A 19,276-nucleotide genomic window follows, 5' to 3' on the forward strand; every position below is an offset into this window, starting at 1 on the left:
ATATCAGGGTTAGTAGGACTGAGACAGACATATCAGGGTTAGTAGGACTGAGACAGACATATCAGGGTTAGTAAGACTGAGACAGACATATCAGGGTTAGTAGAACTGAGACAGACATATCAGGGTTAGTAGAACTGAGACAGACATATCAGGGTTAGTAGGACTGAGACAGACATATCAGGGTTAGAGTTAGTAGAACTGAGACAGACATATCAGGGTTAGAGTTAGTAGGACTGAGACAGACATATCAGGGTTAGTAGGAATGAGACAGACATATCAGGGTTAGTAGGAATGAGACAGACATATCAGGGTTAGTAGGACAGAGACAGTCATATCAGGGTTAGTAGGACTGAGACAGACATATCAGGGTTAGAGTTAGTAGAACTGAGACAGACATATCAGGGTTAGAGTTAGTAGGACTGAGACAGACATACCAGGGTTAGTAGGACTGAGACAGACATACCAGGGTTAGTAGGACTGAGACAGACATACCAGGGTTAGTAGGACTGAGACAGACATATCAGGGTTAGGGTTAGTAGGACTGAGACAGACATATCAGGGTTAGAGTTAGTAGGACTGAGACAGACATATCAGGGTTAGTAGGACTGAGACAGACATATCAGGGTTAGTAGGACTGAGACAGACATATCAGGGTTAGTAGAACTGAGACAGACATATCAGGGTTAGAGTTAGTAGGACTGAGACAGACATATCAGGGTTAGTAGGACTGAGACAGACATATCAGGGTCAGTAGGACTGAGACAGACATATCAGGGTTAGTAGGACTGAGACAGACATATCAGGGTAGTAGGACTGAGACAGACATATCAGGGTTAGTAGAACTGAGACAGACATATCAGGGTTAGTAGAACTGAGACAGACATATCAGGGTTAGTAGGACTGAGACAGACATATCAGGGTTAGTAGGACTGAGACAGACATATCAGGGTTAGAGTTAGTAGGACAGAGACAGACATATCAGGGTTAGTAGAACTGAGACAGACATATCAGGGTTAGTAGAACTGAGACAGACATATCAGGGTTAGTAGAACTGAGACAGACATATCAGGGTTAGAGTTAGTAGGACTGAGACAGACATATCAGGGTTAGAGTTATAGGACTGAGACAGACATATCAGGGTTAGTAGGAATGAGACAGACATATCAGGATTAGAGTTAGTAGGACAGAGACAGACATATCAGGGTTAGAGTTAGCAGGACTGAGACAGACATATCAGGGTTAGTAGGACTGAGACAGACATATCAGGGTTAGTAGCACTGAGACAGACATATCAGGGTTAGAGTTAGCAGGACTGAGACAGACATATCAGGGTTAGAGTTAGTAGGACAGAGACAGACATATCAGGGATAGTAGGACTGAGACAGACATATCAGGGTTAGTAGGACTGAGACAGACATATCAGGGTTAGAGTTAGTAGGACTGAGACAGACATATCAGGGTTAGAGTTAGTAGAACTGAGACAGACATATCAGGGTTAGTAGAACTGAGACAGTCATGTCAGGGTTAGTAGGACTGAGACAGACATATCAGGGTAGTAGGACTGAGACAGACATATCAGGGTTAGTAGAACTGAGACAGACATATCAGGGTTAGTAGGACTGAGACAGACATATCAGGCTTAGTAGAACTGAGACAGACATATCAGGGTTAGAGTTAGTAGAACTGAGACAGACATATCAGGGTTAGTAGAACTGAGACAGACATATCAGGGTTAGTAGGACTGAGACAGACATATCAGGGTTAGTAGAACTGAGACAGACATATCAGGGTTAGTAGAACTGAGACAGACATATCAGGGTTAGTAGGACTGAGACAGACATATCAGGGTTAGGTTAGTAGGACTGAGACAGACATATCAGGGTTAGGTTAGTAGAACTGAGACAGACATATCAGGGTTAGTAGGACTGAGACAGACATATCAGGGTTAGAGTTAGAGTAGGACTGAGACAGACATATCAGGGTTAGAGTTAGTAGAACTGAGACAGACATATCAGGGTTAGTAGGACTGAGACAGACATATCAGGGTTAGTAGGACTGAGACAGACATATCAGGGTTAGAGTTAGTAGAACTGAGACAGACATATCAGGGTTAGGAATAGAACTGAGACAGACATATCAGGGTTAGTAGAACTGAGACAGACATATCAGGGTTAGTAGGACTGAGACAGACATATCAGGGTTAGTAGGACTGAGACAGACATATCAGGGTTAGCAGAACTGAGACAGACATCTCAGGGTTAGTAGCACTGAGACAGACATATCAGGGTCAGTAGAACTGAGACAGACATCTCAGGGTTAGTAGAACTGAGACAGACATATCAGGGGTTAGTAGAACTGAGAAAGACATATCAGGGTTAGAGTTAGTAGAACTGAGACAGACATATCAGGGTTAGTAGGACTGAGACAGACATATCAGGGTTAGTAGGACTGAGACAGACATATCAGGGTTAGTAGAACTGAGACAGACATCTCAGGGTTAGTAGAACTGAGACAGACATATCAGGGTTAGTAGGACTGAGACAGACATATCAGGGTTAGTAGGACTGAGACAGACATATCAGGGTTAGTAGAACTGAGACAGACATATCAGGGTTAGGTTAGTAGAACTGAGACAGACATCTCAGGGTTAGTAGAACTGAGACAGACATATCAGGGTTAGTAGGACTGAGACAGACATATCAGGGTTAGTAGAACTGAGACAGACATCTCAGGGTTAGCAGAACTGAGACAGACATATCAGGGTTAGTAGGACTGAGACAGACATATCAGGGTTAGTAGGACTGAGACAGACATATCAGGGTTAGTAGAACTGAGACAGACATATCAGGGTTAGTAGAACTGAGACAGACCTATCAGGGTTAGTAGGACAGAGACAGACATATCAGGGTTAGAGTTAGTAGGACTGAGACAGACATATCAGGGTTAGTAGAACTGAGACAGACATATCAGGGATAGTAGAACTGAGACAGACATATCAGGGTTAGTAGGACTGAGACAGACATATCAGGGTTAGTAGAACTGAGACAGACATATCAGGGTTAGAGTTAGTAGAACTGAGACAGACATATCAGGGTTAGTAGGACTGAGACAGACATATCAGGGTAGAAGGACTGAGATAGACATATCAGGGTTAGAGTTAGTAGGACTAAGACAGATATATCAGGGTTAGTAGGAATGAGACAGACATATCAGGGTTAGTAGGACAGAGACAGACATATCAGGGTTAGTAGGACTGAGACAGACATATCAGGGTTAGAGTTAGTAGAACTGAGACAGACATATCAGGGTTAGAGTTAGTAGAACTGAGACAGACATATCAGGGTTAGAGTTAGTAGGACTGAGACAGACATATCAGGGTTAGTAGGACTGAGACAGACATATCAGGGTTAGTAGGACTGAGACAGACATATCCGGGATAGTAGGACTGAGACAGACATATCAGGGTTAGTAGGACTGAGACAAGACATATCAGGGTTAGTAGAACTGAGACAGAAATATCAGGGTTAGAGTTAGTAGAACTGAGACAGACATATCAGGGTTAGTAGGACTGAGACAGACATATCAAGGTTAGAGTTAGTAGAACTGAGACAGACATATCAGGGTTAGAGTTAGTAGGACTGAGACAGACATATCAGGGTTAGAGTTAGTAGGACTGAGACAGACATATCAGGGTTGGTAGGACTGAGACAGACATATCAGGGTTAGTAGGACTGAGACAGACATATCAGGGTTAGTAGGACTGAGACAGACATATCAGGGTTAGTAGAACTGAGACAGAAATATCAGGGTTAGAGTTAGTAGAACTGAGACAGACATATCAGGGTTAGTAGGACTGAGACAGACATATCAGGGTTAGTAGGACTGAGACAGACATATCAGTGTTAGTAGGACTGAGACAGACATATCAGTGTTAGTAGGACTGAGACAGACATCTCAGGGTTAGTAGAACTGAGACAGACATCTCAGGGTTAGTAGAACTGAGACAGACATATCAGGGTTAGTAGAACTGAGACAGACATATCAGGGTTAGTAGAACTGAGACAGACATATCAGGGTTAGTAGAACTGAGACAGACATATAAGGGTTAGAGTTAGTAGGACTGAGACAGACATATCAGGGTAGTAGGACTGAGACAGACATATCCGGGTTAGTAGGACTGAGACAGACATATCAGGGTTAGTAGGACTGAGACAGACATATCAGGGTTAGAATTAGTAGAACTGAGACAGACATATCAGGGTTAGAATTAGTAGAACTGAGACAGACATATCAGGGTTAGAATTAGTAGAACTGAGACAGACATATCAGGGTTAGTAGGACTGAGACAGACATATCAGGGTTAGTAGGACTGAGACAGACATATCAGGGTTAGTAGGACTGAGACAGACATATCAGGGTTAGTAGAACTGAGACAGACATATCAGGGTTAGTAGAACTGAGACAGACATATCAGGGTAGTAGGACTGAGATAGACATATCAGGGTTAGAGTTAGTAGAACTGAGACAGACATATCAGGGTTAGAGTTAGTAGGACTGAGACAGATATATCAGGGTTAGTAGGAATGAGACAGACATATCAGGGTTAGTAGGAATGAGACAGACATATCAGGGTTAGTAGGACAGAGACAGTCATATCAGGGTTAGTAGGACTGAGACAGACATATCAGGGTTAGAGTTAGTAGAACTGAGACAGACATATCAGGGTTAGAGTTAGTAGGACTGAGACAGACATACCAGGGTTAGTAGGACTGAGACAGACATACCAGGGTTAGTAGGACTGAGACAGACATACCAGGGTTAGTAGGACTGAGACAGACATATCAGGGTTAGGGTTAGTAGGACTGAGACAGACATATCAGGGTTAGAGTTAGTAGGACTGAGACAGACATATCAGGGTTAGTAGGACTGAGACAGACATATCAGGGTTAGTAGGACTGAGACAGACATATCAGGGTTAGTAGAACTGAGACAGACATATCAGGGTTAGAGTTAGTAGGACTGAGACAGACATATCAGGGTTAGTAGGATTGAGACAGACATATCAGGGTCAGAAGGACTGAGACAGACATATCAGGGTTAGTAGGACTGAGACAGACATATCAGGGTAGTAGGACTGAGACAGACATATCAGGGTTAGTAGAACTGAGACAGACATATCAGGGTTAGTAGAACTGAGACAGACATATCAGGGTTAGTAGGACTGAGACAGACATATCAGGGTTAGTAGGACTGAGACAGACATATCAGGGTTAGAGTTAGTAGGACAGAGACAGACATATCAGGGTTAGTAGAACTGAGACAGACATATCAGGGTTAGTAGAACTGAGACAGACATATCAGGGTTATTAGAACTGAGACAGACATATCAGGGTTAGAGTTAGTAGGACAGAGACAGACATATCAGGGTTAGAGTTATCAGGACTGAGACAGACATATCAGGGTTAGTAGGAATGAGACAGACATATCAGGATTAGAGTTAGTAGGACAGAGACAGACATATCAGGGTTAGAGTTAGCAGGACTGAGACAGACATATCAGGGTTAGTAGGACTGAGACAGACATATCAGGGTTAGTAGCACTGAGACAGACATATCAGGGTTAGAGTTAGCAGGACTGAGACAGACATATCAGGGTTAGAGTTAGTAGGACAGAGACAGACATATCAGGGATAGTAGGACTGAGACAGACATATCAGGGTTAGTAGGACTGAGACAGACATATCAGGGTTAGAGTTAGTAGGACTGAGACAGACATATCAGGGTTAGAGTTAGTAGAACTGAGACAGACATATCAGGGTTAGTAGGACTGAGACAGTCATGTCAGGGTTAGTAGGACAGAGACAGACATATCAGGGTTAGTAGGACTGAGACAGACATATCAGGGTTAGTAGAACTGAGACAGACATATCAGGGTTAGTAGGACTGAGACAGACATATCAGGCTTAGTAGAACTGAGACAGACATATCAGGGTTAGAGTTAGTAGAACTGAGACAGACATATCAGGGTTAGTAGAACTGAGACAGACATATCAGGGTTAGTAGGACTGAGACAGACATATCAGGGCTTAGTAGAACTGAGACAGACATATCAGGGTTAGTAGAACTGAGACAGACATATCAGGGTTAGTAGAACTGAGACAGACATATCAGGGTTAGAGTTAGTAGGACTGAGACAGACATATCAGGGTTAGAGTTAGTAGAACTGAGACAGACATATCAGGGTTAGTAGGACTGAGACAGACATATCAGGGTTAGAGTGAGTAGAACTGAGACAGACATATCAGGGTTAGAGTTAGTAGAACTGAGACAGACATATCAGGGTTAGTAGGACTGAGACAGACATATCAGGGTTAGTAGGACTGAGACAGACATATCAGGGTTAGAGTTAGTAGAACTGAGACAGACATATCAGGGTTAGAGTTAATAGAACTGAGACAGACATATCAGGGATAGTAGGACTGAGACAGACATATCAGGGTTAGTAGGACTGAGACAGACATATCAGGGTTAGTAGGACTGAGACAGACATATCAGGGTTAGCAGAACTGAGACAGACATCTCAGGGTTAGTAGCACTGAGACAGACATATCAGGGTCAGTAGAACTGAGACAGACATCTCAGGGTTAGTAGAACTGAGACAGACATATCAGGGTTAGTAGAACTGAGAAAGACATATCAGGGTTAGAGTTAGTAGAACTGAGACAGACATATCAGGGTTAGTAGGACTGAGACAGACATATCAGGGTTAGTAGGACTGAGACAGACATATCAGGGTTAGTAGAACTGAGACAGACATCTCAGGGTTAGTAGAACTGAGACAGATATATCAGGGTTAGTAGGACTGAGACAGACATATCAGGGTTAGTAGAACTGAGACAGACATATCAGGGTTAGTAGAACTGAGACAGACATATCAGGGTTAGAGTTAGTAGAACTGAGACAGACATCTCAGGGTTAGTAGAACTGAGACAGAAATATCAGGGTTAGTAGGACTGAGACAGACATATCAGGGTTAGTAGAACTGAGACAGACATCTCAGGGTTAGCAGAACTGAGACAGACATATCAGGGTTAGTAGGACTGAGACAGACATATCAGGGTTAGTAGAACTGAGACAGACATATCAGGGTTAGAAGAACTGAGACAGACATATCAGGGTTAGTAGAACTGAGACAGACCTATCAGGGTTAGTAGGACAGAGACAGACATATCAGGGTTAGAGTTAGTAGGACTGAGACAGACATATCAGGGTTAGTAGGACTGAGACAGACATATCAGGGTTAGTAGCACTGAGACAGACATATCAGGGTTAGAGTTAGTAGGACAGAGACAGACATATCAGGGTTAGTAGGACTGAGACAGACATATCAGGGTTAGAGTTAGTAGGACAGAGACAGACATATCAGGGTTAGTAGGACTGAGACAGACATATCAGGGTTAGTAGGAATGAGACAGACATATCAGGGTTAGAGTTAGCAGGACTGAGACAGACATATCAGGGTTAGAGTTAGTAGGACAGAGACAGACATATCAGGGATAGTAGGACTGAGACAGACATATCAGGGTTAGTAGGACTGAGACAGACATATCAGGGTTAGAGTTAGTAGGACTGAGACAGACATATCAGGGTTAGAGTTAGTAGAACTGAGACAGACATATCAGGGTTAGTAGAACTGAGACAGTCATGTCAGGGTTAGTAGGACTGAGACAGACATATCAGGGTAGTAGGACTGAGACAGACATATCAGGGTTAGTAGAACTGAGACAGACATATCAGGGTTAGTAGGACTGAGACAGACATATCAGGCTTAGTAGAACTGAGACAGACATATCAGGGTTAGAGTTAGTAGAACTGAGACAGACATATCAGGGTTAGTAGAACTGAGACAGACATATCAGGGTTAGTAGGACTGAGACAGACATATCAGGGTTAGTAGAACTGAGACAGACATATCAGGGTTAGTAGAACTGAGACAGACATATCAGGGTTAGTAGGACTGAGACAGACATATCAGGGTTAGTAGAACTGAGACAGACATATCAGGGTTAGTAGAACTGAGACAGACATATCAGGGTTAGAGTTAGTAGAACTGAGACAGACATATCAGGAAGTTAGTAGGACTGAGACAGACATATCAGGGTTAATATAGGACTGAGACAGACATCTCAGGGTTAGTAGGACTGAGACAGACATATCAGGGTTAGTGTAGAACTGAGACCGACATATCAGGGTTAGGATAGAACTGAGACAGACATATCAGGGTTAGTAGGACTGAGACAGACATATCAGGGTTAGTAGGACTGAGACAGACATATCAGGGTAGTTAGTAGAACTGAGACAGACATATCAGGGTTAGTTATAGAACTGAGACAGACATATCAGGGTTAGTAGGACTGAGACAGACATATCAGGGTTAGTAGGACTGAGACAGACATATCAGGGTTAGTAGAACTGAGACAGACATATCAGGGTTAGCAGTGAACTGAGACAGACATATCAGGGTTAGTAGCACTGAGACAGACATATCAGGGTCAGTAGAACTGAGACAGACATATCAGGGTTAGTAGGACTGAGACAGACATATCAGGGTTAGTAGAACTGAGACAGACATATCAGGGTTAGAGTTAGTAGAACTGAGACAGACATATCAGGGTTAGTAGGACTGAGACAGACATATCAGGGTTAGAAGGACTGAGATAGACATATCAGGGTTAGTAGTAGAACTGAGACAGACATCTCAGGGTTAGTAGAACTGAGACAGACATATCATGGTTAGTAGGACTGAGACAGACATATCAGGGTTAGTAGAACTGAGACAGACATATCAGGGTTGTTAGTAGAACTGAGACAGACATATCAGGGTTAGTAGGACTGAGACAGACATATCAGGGTTAGTAGAACTGAGACAGACATATCAGGGTTGGTAGTAGGACTGAGACAGACATATCAGGGTTAGTAGGACAGAGACAGACATCTCAGGGTTAGCAGGACTGAGACAGACATATCAGGGTTAGAGTTAGTAGGACTGAGACAGACATATCAGGGTTAGTAGAACTGAGACAGACATATCAGGGTTAGAAGTAGAACTGAGACAGACATATCAGGGTTAGTAGGACTGAGACAGACATATCAGGGTTAGTAGGACAGAGACAGACATATCCGGGTTAGAGTAGGACTGAGACAGACATATCAGGGTTAGTAGGACTGAGACAGACCTATCAGGGTTAGTAGAACAGAGACAGACATATCAGGGTTAGAGTTAGTAGGACTGAGACAGACATATCAGGGTTAGTAGGACTGAGACAGACATATCAAGGTTAGAGTTAGTAGCACTGAGACAGACATATCAGGGTTAGAGTTAGTAGGACTGAGACAGACATATCAGGGTTAGTAGGACTGAGACAGACATATCAGGGTTCTACAGAGTTAGTAGGACAGAGACAGACATATCAGGGTTAGTAGGACTGAGACAGACATATCAGGGTTAGTAGGAACTGAGACAGACATATCAGGGTTAGAGTTAGCAGGACTGAGACAGACATATCAGGGTTAGGTTAGGACTGAGACAGACATATCAGGGTTAGTAGGACTGAGACAGACATATCAGTGTTAGTAGGACTGAGACAGACATATCAGGGTAGGTTAGTAGGACTGAGACAGACATCTCAGGGTTAGATAGAACTGAGACAGACATCTCAGGGTTAGTAGAACTGAGACAGACATGTCAGGGTTAGTAGAACTGAGACAGACATATCAGGGTTAGTAGACTGAGACAGACATATCAGGGTTAGTAGAACTGAGACAGACATATCAGGGTTAGAGTTAGTAGGACTGAGACAGACATATCAGGGTTAGTAGGACTGAGACAGACATATCAGGGTTAGTAGGACTGAGACAGACATATCAGGGTTAGTAGGACTGAGACAGACATATCAGGGTTAGTAGAACTGAGACAGACATATCAGGGTTAGAATTAGTAGAACTGAGACAGACATATCAGGGTTAGAATTAGTAGAACTGAGACAGACATATCAGGGTTAGTAGAACTGAGACAGACATATCAGGGTTAGTAGGACTGAGACAGACATATCAGGGTTAGTAGAACTGAGACAGACATATCAGGGTTAGTAGAACTGAGACAGACATATCAGGGTTAGTAGAACTGAGACAGACATATCAGGGTTAGAGTTAGTAGGACTGAGACAGACATATCAGGGTTAGTAGAACTGAGACAGACATATCAGGGTTAGAGTTAGTAGGACAGAGACAGACATATCAGGATTAGTAGAACTGAGACAGACATATCAGGGTTAGTAGGACTGAGACAGACATCTCAGGGTTAGTAGAACTGAGACAGACATATCAGGGTTAGTAGAACTGAGACAGACATATCAGGGTTAGTAGAACTGAGACAGACATATCAGGGTTAGTAGAACTGAGACAGACATATCAGGGTTAGTAGAACTGAGACAGACATATCAGGGTAGTAGGACTGAGACAGACATATCAGGGTTAGTAGAACTGAGACAGACATATCAGGGTTAGTAGGACTGAGACAGACATATCAGGATTAGTAGAACTGAGACAGACATATCAGGGTTAGTAGGACTGAGACAGACATATCAGGGTTAGTAGAACTGAGACAGACATATCAGGGTTAGAATTAGTAGAACTGAGACAGACATATCAGGGATAGTAGAACTGAGACAGACATATCAGGGATAGTAGAACTGAGACAGACATATCAGGGTTAGTAGGACTGAGACAGACATATCAGGGTTAGTAGAACTGAGACAGACATATCAGGGTTAGAGTTAGTAGAACTGAGACAGACATATCAGGGTTAGTAGGACTGAGACAGACATATCAGGGTAGAAGGACTGAGATAGACATATCAGGGTTAGAGTTAGTAGGACTAAGACAGATATATCAGGGTTAGTAGGAATGAGACAGACATATCAGGGTTAGTAGGACAGAGACAGACATATCAGGGTTAGTAGGACTGAGACAGACATATCAGGGTTAGAGTTAGTAGAACTGAGACAGACATATCAGGGTTAGAGTTAGTAGAACTGAGACAGACATATCAGGGTTAGAGTTAGTAGGACTGAGACAGACATATCAGGGTTAGTAGGACTGAGACAGACATATCAGGGTTAGTAGGACTGAGACAGACATATCCGGGATAGTAGGACTGAGACAGACATATCAGGGTTAGTAGGACTGAGACAGACATATCAGGGTTAGTAGAACTGAGACAGAAATATCAGGGTTAGAGTTAGTAGAACTGAGACAGACATATCAGGGTTAGTAGGACTGAGACAGACATATCAAGGTTAGAGTTAGTAGAACTGAGACAGACATATCAGGGTTAGAGTTAGTAGGACTGAGACAGACATATCAGGGTTAGAGTTAGTAGGACTGAGACAGACATATCAGGGTTGGTAGGACTGAGACAGACATATCAGGGTTAGTAGGACTGAGACAGACATATCAGGGTTAGTAGGACTGAGACAGACATATCAGGGTTAGTAGAACTGAGACAGAAATATCAGGGTTAGAGTTAGTAGAACTGAGACAGACATATCAGGGTTAGTAGGACTGAGACAGACATATCAGGGTTAGTAGGACTGAGACAGACATATCAGTGTTAGTAGGACTGAGACAGACATATCAGTGTTAGTAGGACTGAGACAGACATCTCAGGGTTAGTAGAACTGAGACAGACATCTCAGGGTTAGTAGAACTGAGACAGACATATCAGGGTTAGTAGAACTGAGACAGACATATCAGGGTTAGTAGAACTGAGACAGACATATCAGGGTTAGTAGAACTGAGACAGACATATCAGGGTTAGAGTTAGTAGGACTGAGACAGACATATCAGGGTAGTAGGACTGAGACAGACATATCCGGGTTAGTAGGACTGAGACAGACATATCAGGGTTAGTAGGACTGAGACAGACATATCAGGGTTAGTAGAACTGAGACAGACATATCAGGGTTAGAATTAGTAGAACTGAGACAGACATATCAGGGTTAGTAGAACTGAGACAGACATATCAGGGTTAGTAGGACTGAGACAGACATATCAGGGTTAGTAGGACTGAGACAGACATATCAGGGTTAGTAGGACTGAGACAGACATATCAGGGTTAGTAGAACTGAGACAGACATATCAGGGTTAGTAGAACTGAGACAGACATATCAGGGTAGTAGGACTGAGATAGACATATCAGGGTTAGAGTTAGTAGAACTGAGACAGACATATCAGGGTTAGAGTTAGTAGGACTGAGACAGATATATCAGGGTTAGTAGGAATGAGACAGACATATCAGGGTTAGTAGGAATGAGACAGACATATCAGGGTTAGTAGGACAGAGACAGTCATATCAGGGTTAGTAGGACTGAGACAGACATATCAGGGTTAGAGTTAGTAGAACTGAGACAGACATATCAGGGTTAGAGTTAGTAGGACTGAGACAGACATACCAGGGTTAGTAGGACTGAGACAGACATACCAGGGTTAGTAGGACTGAGACAGACATACCAGGGTTAGTAGGACTGAGACAGACATATCAGGGTTAGGGTTAGTAGGACTGAGACAGACATATCAGGGTTAGAGTTAGTAGGACTGAGACAGACATATCAGGGTTAGTAGGACTGAGACAGACATATCAGGGTTAGTAGGACTGAGACAGACATATCAGGGTTAGTAGAACTGAGACAGACATATCAGGGTTAGAGTTAGTAGGACTGAGACAGACATATCAGGGTTAGTAGGATTGAGACAGACATATCAGGGTCAGAAGGACTGAGACAGACATATCAGGGTTAGTAGGACTGAGACAGACATATCAGGGTAGTAGGACTGAGACAGACATATCAGGGTTAGTAGAACTGAGACAGACATATCAGGGTTAGTAGAACTGAGACAGACATATCAGGGTTAGTAGGACTGAGACAGACATATCAGGGTTAGAGTTAGTAGGACAGAGACAGACATATCAGGGTTAGTAGAACTGAGACAGACATATCAGGGTTAGTAGAACTGAGACAGACATATCAGGGTTATTAGAACTGAGACAGACATATCAGGGTTAGAGTTAGTAGGACAGAGACAGACATATCAGGGTTAGAGTTATCAGGACTGAGACAGACATATCAGGGTTAGTAGGAATGAGACAGACATATCAGGATTAGAGTTAGTAGGACAGAGACAGACATATCAGGGTTAGAGTTAGCAGGACTGAGACAGACATATCAGGGTTAGTAGGACTGAGACAGACATATCAGGATTAGTAGGACTGAGACAGACATATCAGGATTAGTAGGACAGAGACAGACATATCAGGGTTAGTAGGACAGAGACAGACATATCAGGGTTAGTAGAACTGAGACAGACATATCAGGGTTAGAATTAGTAGGACAGAGACAGACATATCAGGGTTAGTAGGACAGAGACAGACATATCAGGGTTAGTAGGACTGAGACAGACATATCAGGGTTAGTAGCACTGAGACAGACATACCAGGGTTAGTACGGCTGAGACAGACATAAGGGTTAGCAGGCTTAGACAGCCATAGATCTAGATGAAATAGATGTACAATTTCAGACACAATCGGTGCTGAGCAAAATACATGAGTAAACTTTAATGTTTAATCTAAAGACCATGTGGCTCATATGTCCTTTGTCTGTACTTGAAAATCATGTGTGAGTGTGTGAGTTAGAATGTGTGAAAGAGAGAGGGAGAGAAAGTGAGATAGAAAAAGAGACTAGAGTGTGTGCGTGTGACAGAGTGTCTGTAAGATATGTGTGTTTGAGTGAGTTGCGATGACGCTCACTCCTTTCCCCTACAGTACCTCCTGGATTGTCCACATGCATGAAGATCATATCCTCATCCCCATCCAGAACCGAGTAGAACTGGAAACACACACACGTATACAGGTGAGAAAATGAATCATTAAGACGTGTGCAACTGTTTGCGTTATTGTAACCCATGGCATGCAAGCGACATCCTCTGTGTGTGTGTGTGTGTGCGTGTGTGTGTGTGTGTGTGTGTGTGTGTGTGTGTGTGTGTGTGTGTGTGTGTGTGTGTGTGTGTGTGTGTGTGTTATCCCATTTCTAAGCCTTTAATCATCGTGAGAGAATATCTTTGTTTCTGTCTCGTCAGCAAGATACAGTTTGGGAGGGAGTTGAGGGAAAGAGAGGAGAGCAGGGGATCGTATGTGTGTCTTTGTCGGTGGCAAGACCAGGTGTGGGCATCTGTCGTTACGTTATGTGTTGTAATGGAAAGATGCCAAACGGTCTCCTCCTGATATGAGCGAACTTCTTTCAAACCCCTACTTCCTCTTTCAAGAGCTTCTAGACCAGAACCTTGGTGACAGTTACTATATCTTGTAGTTACTTTATCACAATGTGGTTTTTAATCTGTACTATGTCTTGTCAATTGTTGTGACAGATTCTTTACTGTGTACTTGACAAAATGCTGTCACCCTGATCTGGAATTTTAGATATTTTAAAATGAATTTATGACAGAGGGACAGATAGAGGGACAGAGACAGAGGGACAGGGGGAACAGAGAGACAGGGGAAGACAGGGACAGGAAGACAACAGTACAGAGGAACAGGAGAGATGGACAAGGGTAGGATTGTGGCGGTCATGAAATTTTGTCAGCCGATGATTGTCAAGCAAATAACTGCCAGTCTCACGGTTAATGAACGTTATTAATTGTATTATTTTATAGTATGAAGAATACAATCGAACATAGATTCATAAAATAGAAAGGATCTTTTCTCCAAACGATTTCAAAGGAAGCGCGCACATGCGGCTATTCTGTGTTGAGCGGTTAACAAAGAAACTGGTCCTCCTATATGCTTAATTTAGAGTTATTTATGCAACTTTAGCTGTGACACAAACGTCGGGCTATATGTTCAGAGTTTTTATACATTCTAAGGCTGTATGATGCGACTCTAATATTGATTTGAAAGATAGTTGCATGAAAGGCATGAGCTCTTATTTGTTTATTGTCCAAGCTACACACACTTCAGCAGTCTCTCATTCACAATTTGACAAGCCTCAAATTTCCCGGGCGGCATCCCCCTTGTGTGGCCGTAACGCCCCCTAAAAAATCCATGCCTTTGCGGCCAAAGTGGCCGTTGTGCCCTTTGGCTGAATATAATAATTAGAATTCCCTTCTCCCAGCTGCCGTGCTCCGAAGCACCTCTCACTCGCATGGCTCTCTCAGATATCTACATTTTTAATATCCATTGCCCGTCACGTGATCGGGTCCTTCTCACAGGCATTTCAGCTAAGAAGTAGGATACAAGTGAATGAAGACAGACACATCGGGGGACGCAATTCCAAATTCCCAGGCCCATATTGAAGATGTTAGAACTGTCCACTACTTTTCATCAGCCAATAAGATGAGTGGCCCTAACGAACAGCAGAACACTAGCCTATGTCAATCTACTATTCCCCCATATATCACGGATTCCCCCGGTACTGCTGCCCTTCCATGCACCAGTTCTGGAGGTCTATGTCACCGGCCTCTAGGCGTCACTGAGCTGTCTCATTACGCACACCTGATTCCAATTCCCCTGATTAGTAATTGTATATATGTGCCCTCTGTTCACCATTGTCTTGCCGGTTATTGTTCCCATGTACGTTGGTCTGTGAGTACCTGTTCTTTGTTATTTCGGCTTTCGTGCTGCGTGTATAGTGCTTTTTATTACGGGTTTCGTCCCGTGTTATGTTGTGCATTTGTTATTATGGATCTCACCCCGTGTAGTGTACTGCGGGTCTGGTCCCGTGTATTTATTAGAGGTTTTCCCTCGCTCTTTTGTTTGGGTTACACTCCTGTGTTTTTGTTTACGTGTTTGTTTTGGGCTTCATCCCCAGGCCACTTGCATCAAAAAAACTTTTAAAAGCAATAGAGGCAACAGATCAGAACGTTTAGCTTAAAATGTTGATAAACTATTCGGCTATTTCTTCACATTATAAGCGCAGCAATCAATTAGCGGGAAAACTGTCCTTGAAAGTGACGGCAAATGTGATTAGGCATACAATGGTGTATTATAAAGGCGCATTTCTATGGTGAAAATGATCTTCCCCAAACTTGAAACTCACGTGCAGCGTAAATATGCCAGTTTGGCTCTATAGAGCGGATTAATATGCCTGATATGCCTGATTTTTGGAAGTTATTTGGCTACTTTAGTTGTGATACAAACATTATCAAAACATATAGGCCTATGGGCTAGGCTACATGAGGTGTGTGACTATGATTTGAAAAAGTCGCAAAAAAAGGCATGCACTGTTTCTTGCCTTACTTATTACTGCACAAGCTGGGCATCATTCACAACTGATAATATATCATTCAGAAGTGATAGGCTTATATTGTCATCCATCAGACTATTCTTAATCTAATGTTATCTTTACATACTAAATAATATATGTCTGAAATTAGCTTTGATTTAGAATGGGCCATTATCATGCACCTGTCTCTGACCAGAGGCATGGGGAAATACTTAAATAGAAGACCCTTTTCCCATGGTTCATTTTCATGCCAGCCAGGTAGGCTATACTCCTGTTGTAAAGCAAAGCAATGTGCTTAATATTAGGAAAGTTAATAAATATAGTAGGCCTAGCCTATAGAAAGCTGATGGGATCCTCCTCTTTTTAATAGAGGCCATCAAAACTCTGTTTTCTCACACAATTGCATAGCTTTTAGAAATGTTGCAGTTAGTAATTTATGTAGGCTACTAATGACCATCAGCAGCATCAGAGCTTGCAGAAGCCTAATTACCATGACTAAAAGGTCACGTGGAATTTGACTGCCATCATTACTCATTACCGGTGTGGCGGTAATATGGTTACCATAACAGCCATAGACAGAGGACAATAGAATGAAGTGAGGGCTGAGGGGACATAGTGGGGTACAGAGGGACATAATGGACAGACAGACAGACAAGAGCCTGTCCTACCTGCTCAGTGGAGGCGGAGGGGAGCTGGGCCTTGTTGAAGTGGTCCCCTTGGTCTGAGGACACATAGATGACACGTGGGGCTCCCTAGGAGAGAATCAATTAGTCACAAAACAGATCTAACCAAGGCTTCCTGGGAGAGAATCAATTAGTCACAACACAGATCTAACCAAGGCTCCCTGTCACCACACAGATCTAACCAGGGCTCCCTAGGAGAGAATCACTTAGCCACAACACAGATCTAACCAAGGCTCCCTGTCACCACACAGATCTAACCAAGGCTCCCTGGGAGAGAATCAATTAGTCACAACACAGATCTAACCAAGGCTCCCTGGGAGAGAATCAATTAGTCACAACACAGATCTAACCAAGGCTCCCTGTCACCACACAGATCTAACCAAGGCTCCCTGGGAGAGAATCACTTAGTCACAACACAGATCTAACCAAGGCTCCCTGGGAGAGAATCACTTAGTCACAACACAGATCTAACCAAGGCTCCCTGGGAGAGAATCACTTAGTCACAACACAGATCTAACCAAGGCTCCCTGGGAGAGAATCACTTAGTCGCAACACAGATCTAACCAAGGCTCCCTGGGAGAGAATCACTTAGTCACAACACAGATCTAACCAAGGCTCCCTGGGAGAGAATCACTTAGTCACAACACAGATCTAACCAAGGCTCCCTGTCACCACACAGATCTAACCAAGGCTCCCTGTCACCACACAGATCTAACCAAGGCTCCCTGTCACCACACAGATCTAACCAAGGCTCCCTGTCACCACACAGATCTAACCAAGGCTCTCTGGGAGAGAATCACTTAGTCACAACACAGATCTAACCAAGGCTCCCTGGGAGAGAATCACTTAGTCACAACACAGATCTAACCAAGCAAGAACCACAATGTGGTGTAGGACTGTTGACTGACTGGACCAATGAAAGGCAGAGTGAGTGGAAATAACACAGAATAACACAGAGTGTAAATGATTGTATATGTCAGCTTATATGTTGATACCCGTGTGTGTGTGTGTGTGTGTGTGTGTGTGTGTGTGTGTGTGTGTGTGTGTGTGTGTGTGTGTGTGTGTGTGTGTGTGTGTGTGTGTGTGTGTGTGTCTCACCAGTGTCTCCATGACTGAGGTGAAGAGGAAGCCTCCTACATAGCCGAAGGAGAAGATGCTGTGTGCCACGGTGGTGAACGTCTTCCCCAGGTCTTCTGTCCTCTTTAGGAACAGCTCTCCTCTTCTGTCTGCCTCCACTAATGACACAACACATTACTAGACCAGCGCACAAACAGAAGAAAATGAACTTGTCGCTCATTTTTTGGTTTCAAAATGTTTTGCTACGGTGTGTACTAATGAATACGACCCTGCTCTCACCTGTTCCTTTGGGACTGAAGCTGAAGAAGAGAGTGATGCCGGAGCCCCTGACAAAATGAGAGAGAGAGAGAGAGAGAGAGAGAGAGAGAGAGAGAGAGAGAGAGAGAGAGAGAGAGAGACCCAGTTAATAATCATATTTATTACATTTTGTTTTTATTTATTACATAGGGGCAAATCCTATAACTTACACTCAAGTAATTTTCACTTGGTCATGCATTGATATCAACCAATGTGAAAATGTGCCTTTAGTGACTTAACAAATAGGAGCTTCTTACTCCTACCAAACACACTACAGTTGCCACCAGACCTGGGATAAACATTCCAAATGTGCTTCATGAGCTCTGTGTGTTTACTACATTGATGTACTGAAGTCAGTATTTAGATTGAACACGACACACCTCCACTCTTTGTCTGGGCACGGCTGATCAAACTGAGCATTGTGGTGTGTGTGTGTTTGTGTGTGTGCCCCGTTTGTTCTCACCACGTGAAAGATTGTGTTCCTTCGTGAACCTTTGTCCACACAGCCCCAAAGTCCAGAGAAAGCCACAGGCCGCCCTGCAAGTGAGAAAAGCATAGGAGAATGTGTTTTTAATGCTGGAATATGTAACTTTTTGGGTGACCCGACCAAATTCCCATAGAAATGTGAGTTATAGGTCTATAATTCTAATTGAAAGCAATCTTAAGAAGCGTTAGATCTGTTTTATCTGTGCTGCTTCCTGTTATTAAGTTCCGTTTTTGCGTCTTTTACTTTTGGTTTTGTACACCAGCTTCAAACAGCTGAAAATACAATATTTTTGGTTATGGAAAATATATTTCACAGCAGTTAAGATGGTACAATGATTATCTACACTAGACTTGCTTGTTTTGTCACATAATTTGAAATTAGGTTAACTATTATAATTTT

General features: G+C 43.0%; 1 protein-coding gene across 1 annotated transcript in view; it reads right to left on the reverse strand.

Annotated features, from left to right (window-relative positions):
- Positions 1-19,276, reverse strand: part of LOC106576501 (sortilin) — a 47,583-nt gene that overhangs the window by 24,817 nt on the left and 3,490 nt on the right. Inside the window, exons 6-10 of the mRNA XM_045700021.1 lie at positions 18,854-18,927; positions 18,373-18,419; positions 18,115-18,251; positions 17,002-17,085; positions 13,882-13,942 (exon numbers count right to left, since the gene is read on the reverse strand). Of these exons, the coding sequence (XP_045555977.1) occupies positions 13,882-13,942; positions 17,002-17,085; positions 18,115-18,251; positions 18,373-18,419; positions 18,854-18,927 (403 nt within the window). The remainder of the gene's footprint in view (positions 1-13,881; positions 13,943-17,001; positions 17,086-18,114; positions 18,252-18,372; positions 18,420-18,853; positions 18,928-19,276) is intronic.

This window comes from Salmo salar, chromosome ssa17, assembly GCF_905237065.1.
Source record: "Salmo salar chromosome ssa17, Ssal_v3.1, whole genome shotgun sequence".
NCBI classification, from domain to species: Eukaryota; Metazoa; Chordata; class Actinopteri; order Salmoniformes; family Salmonidae; genus Salmo; species Salmo salar.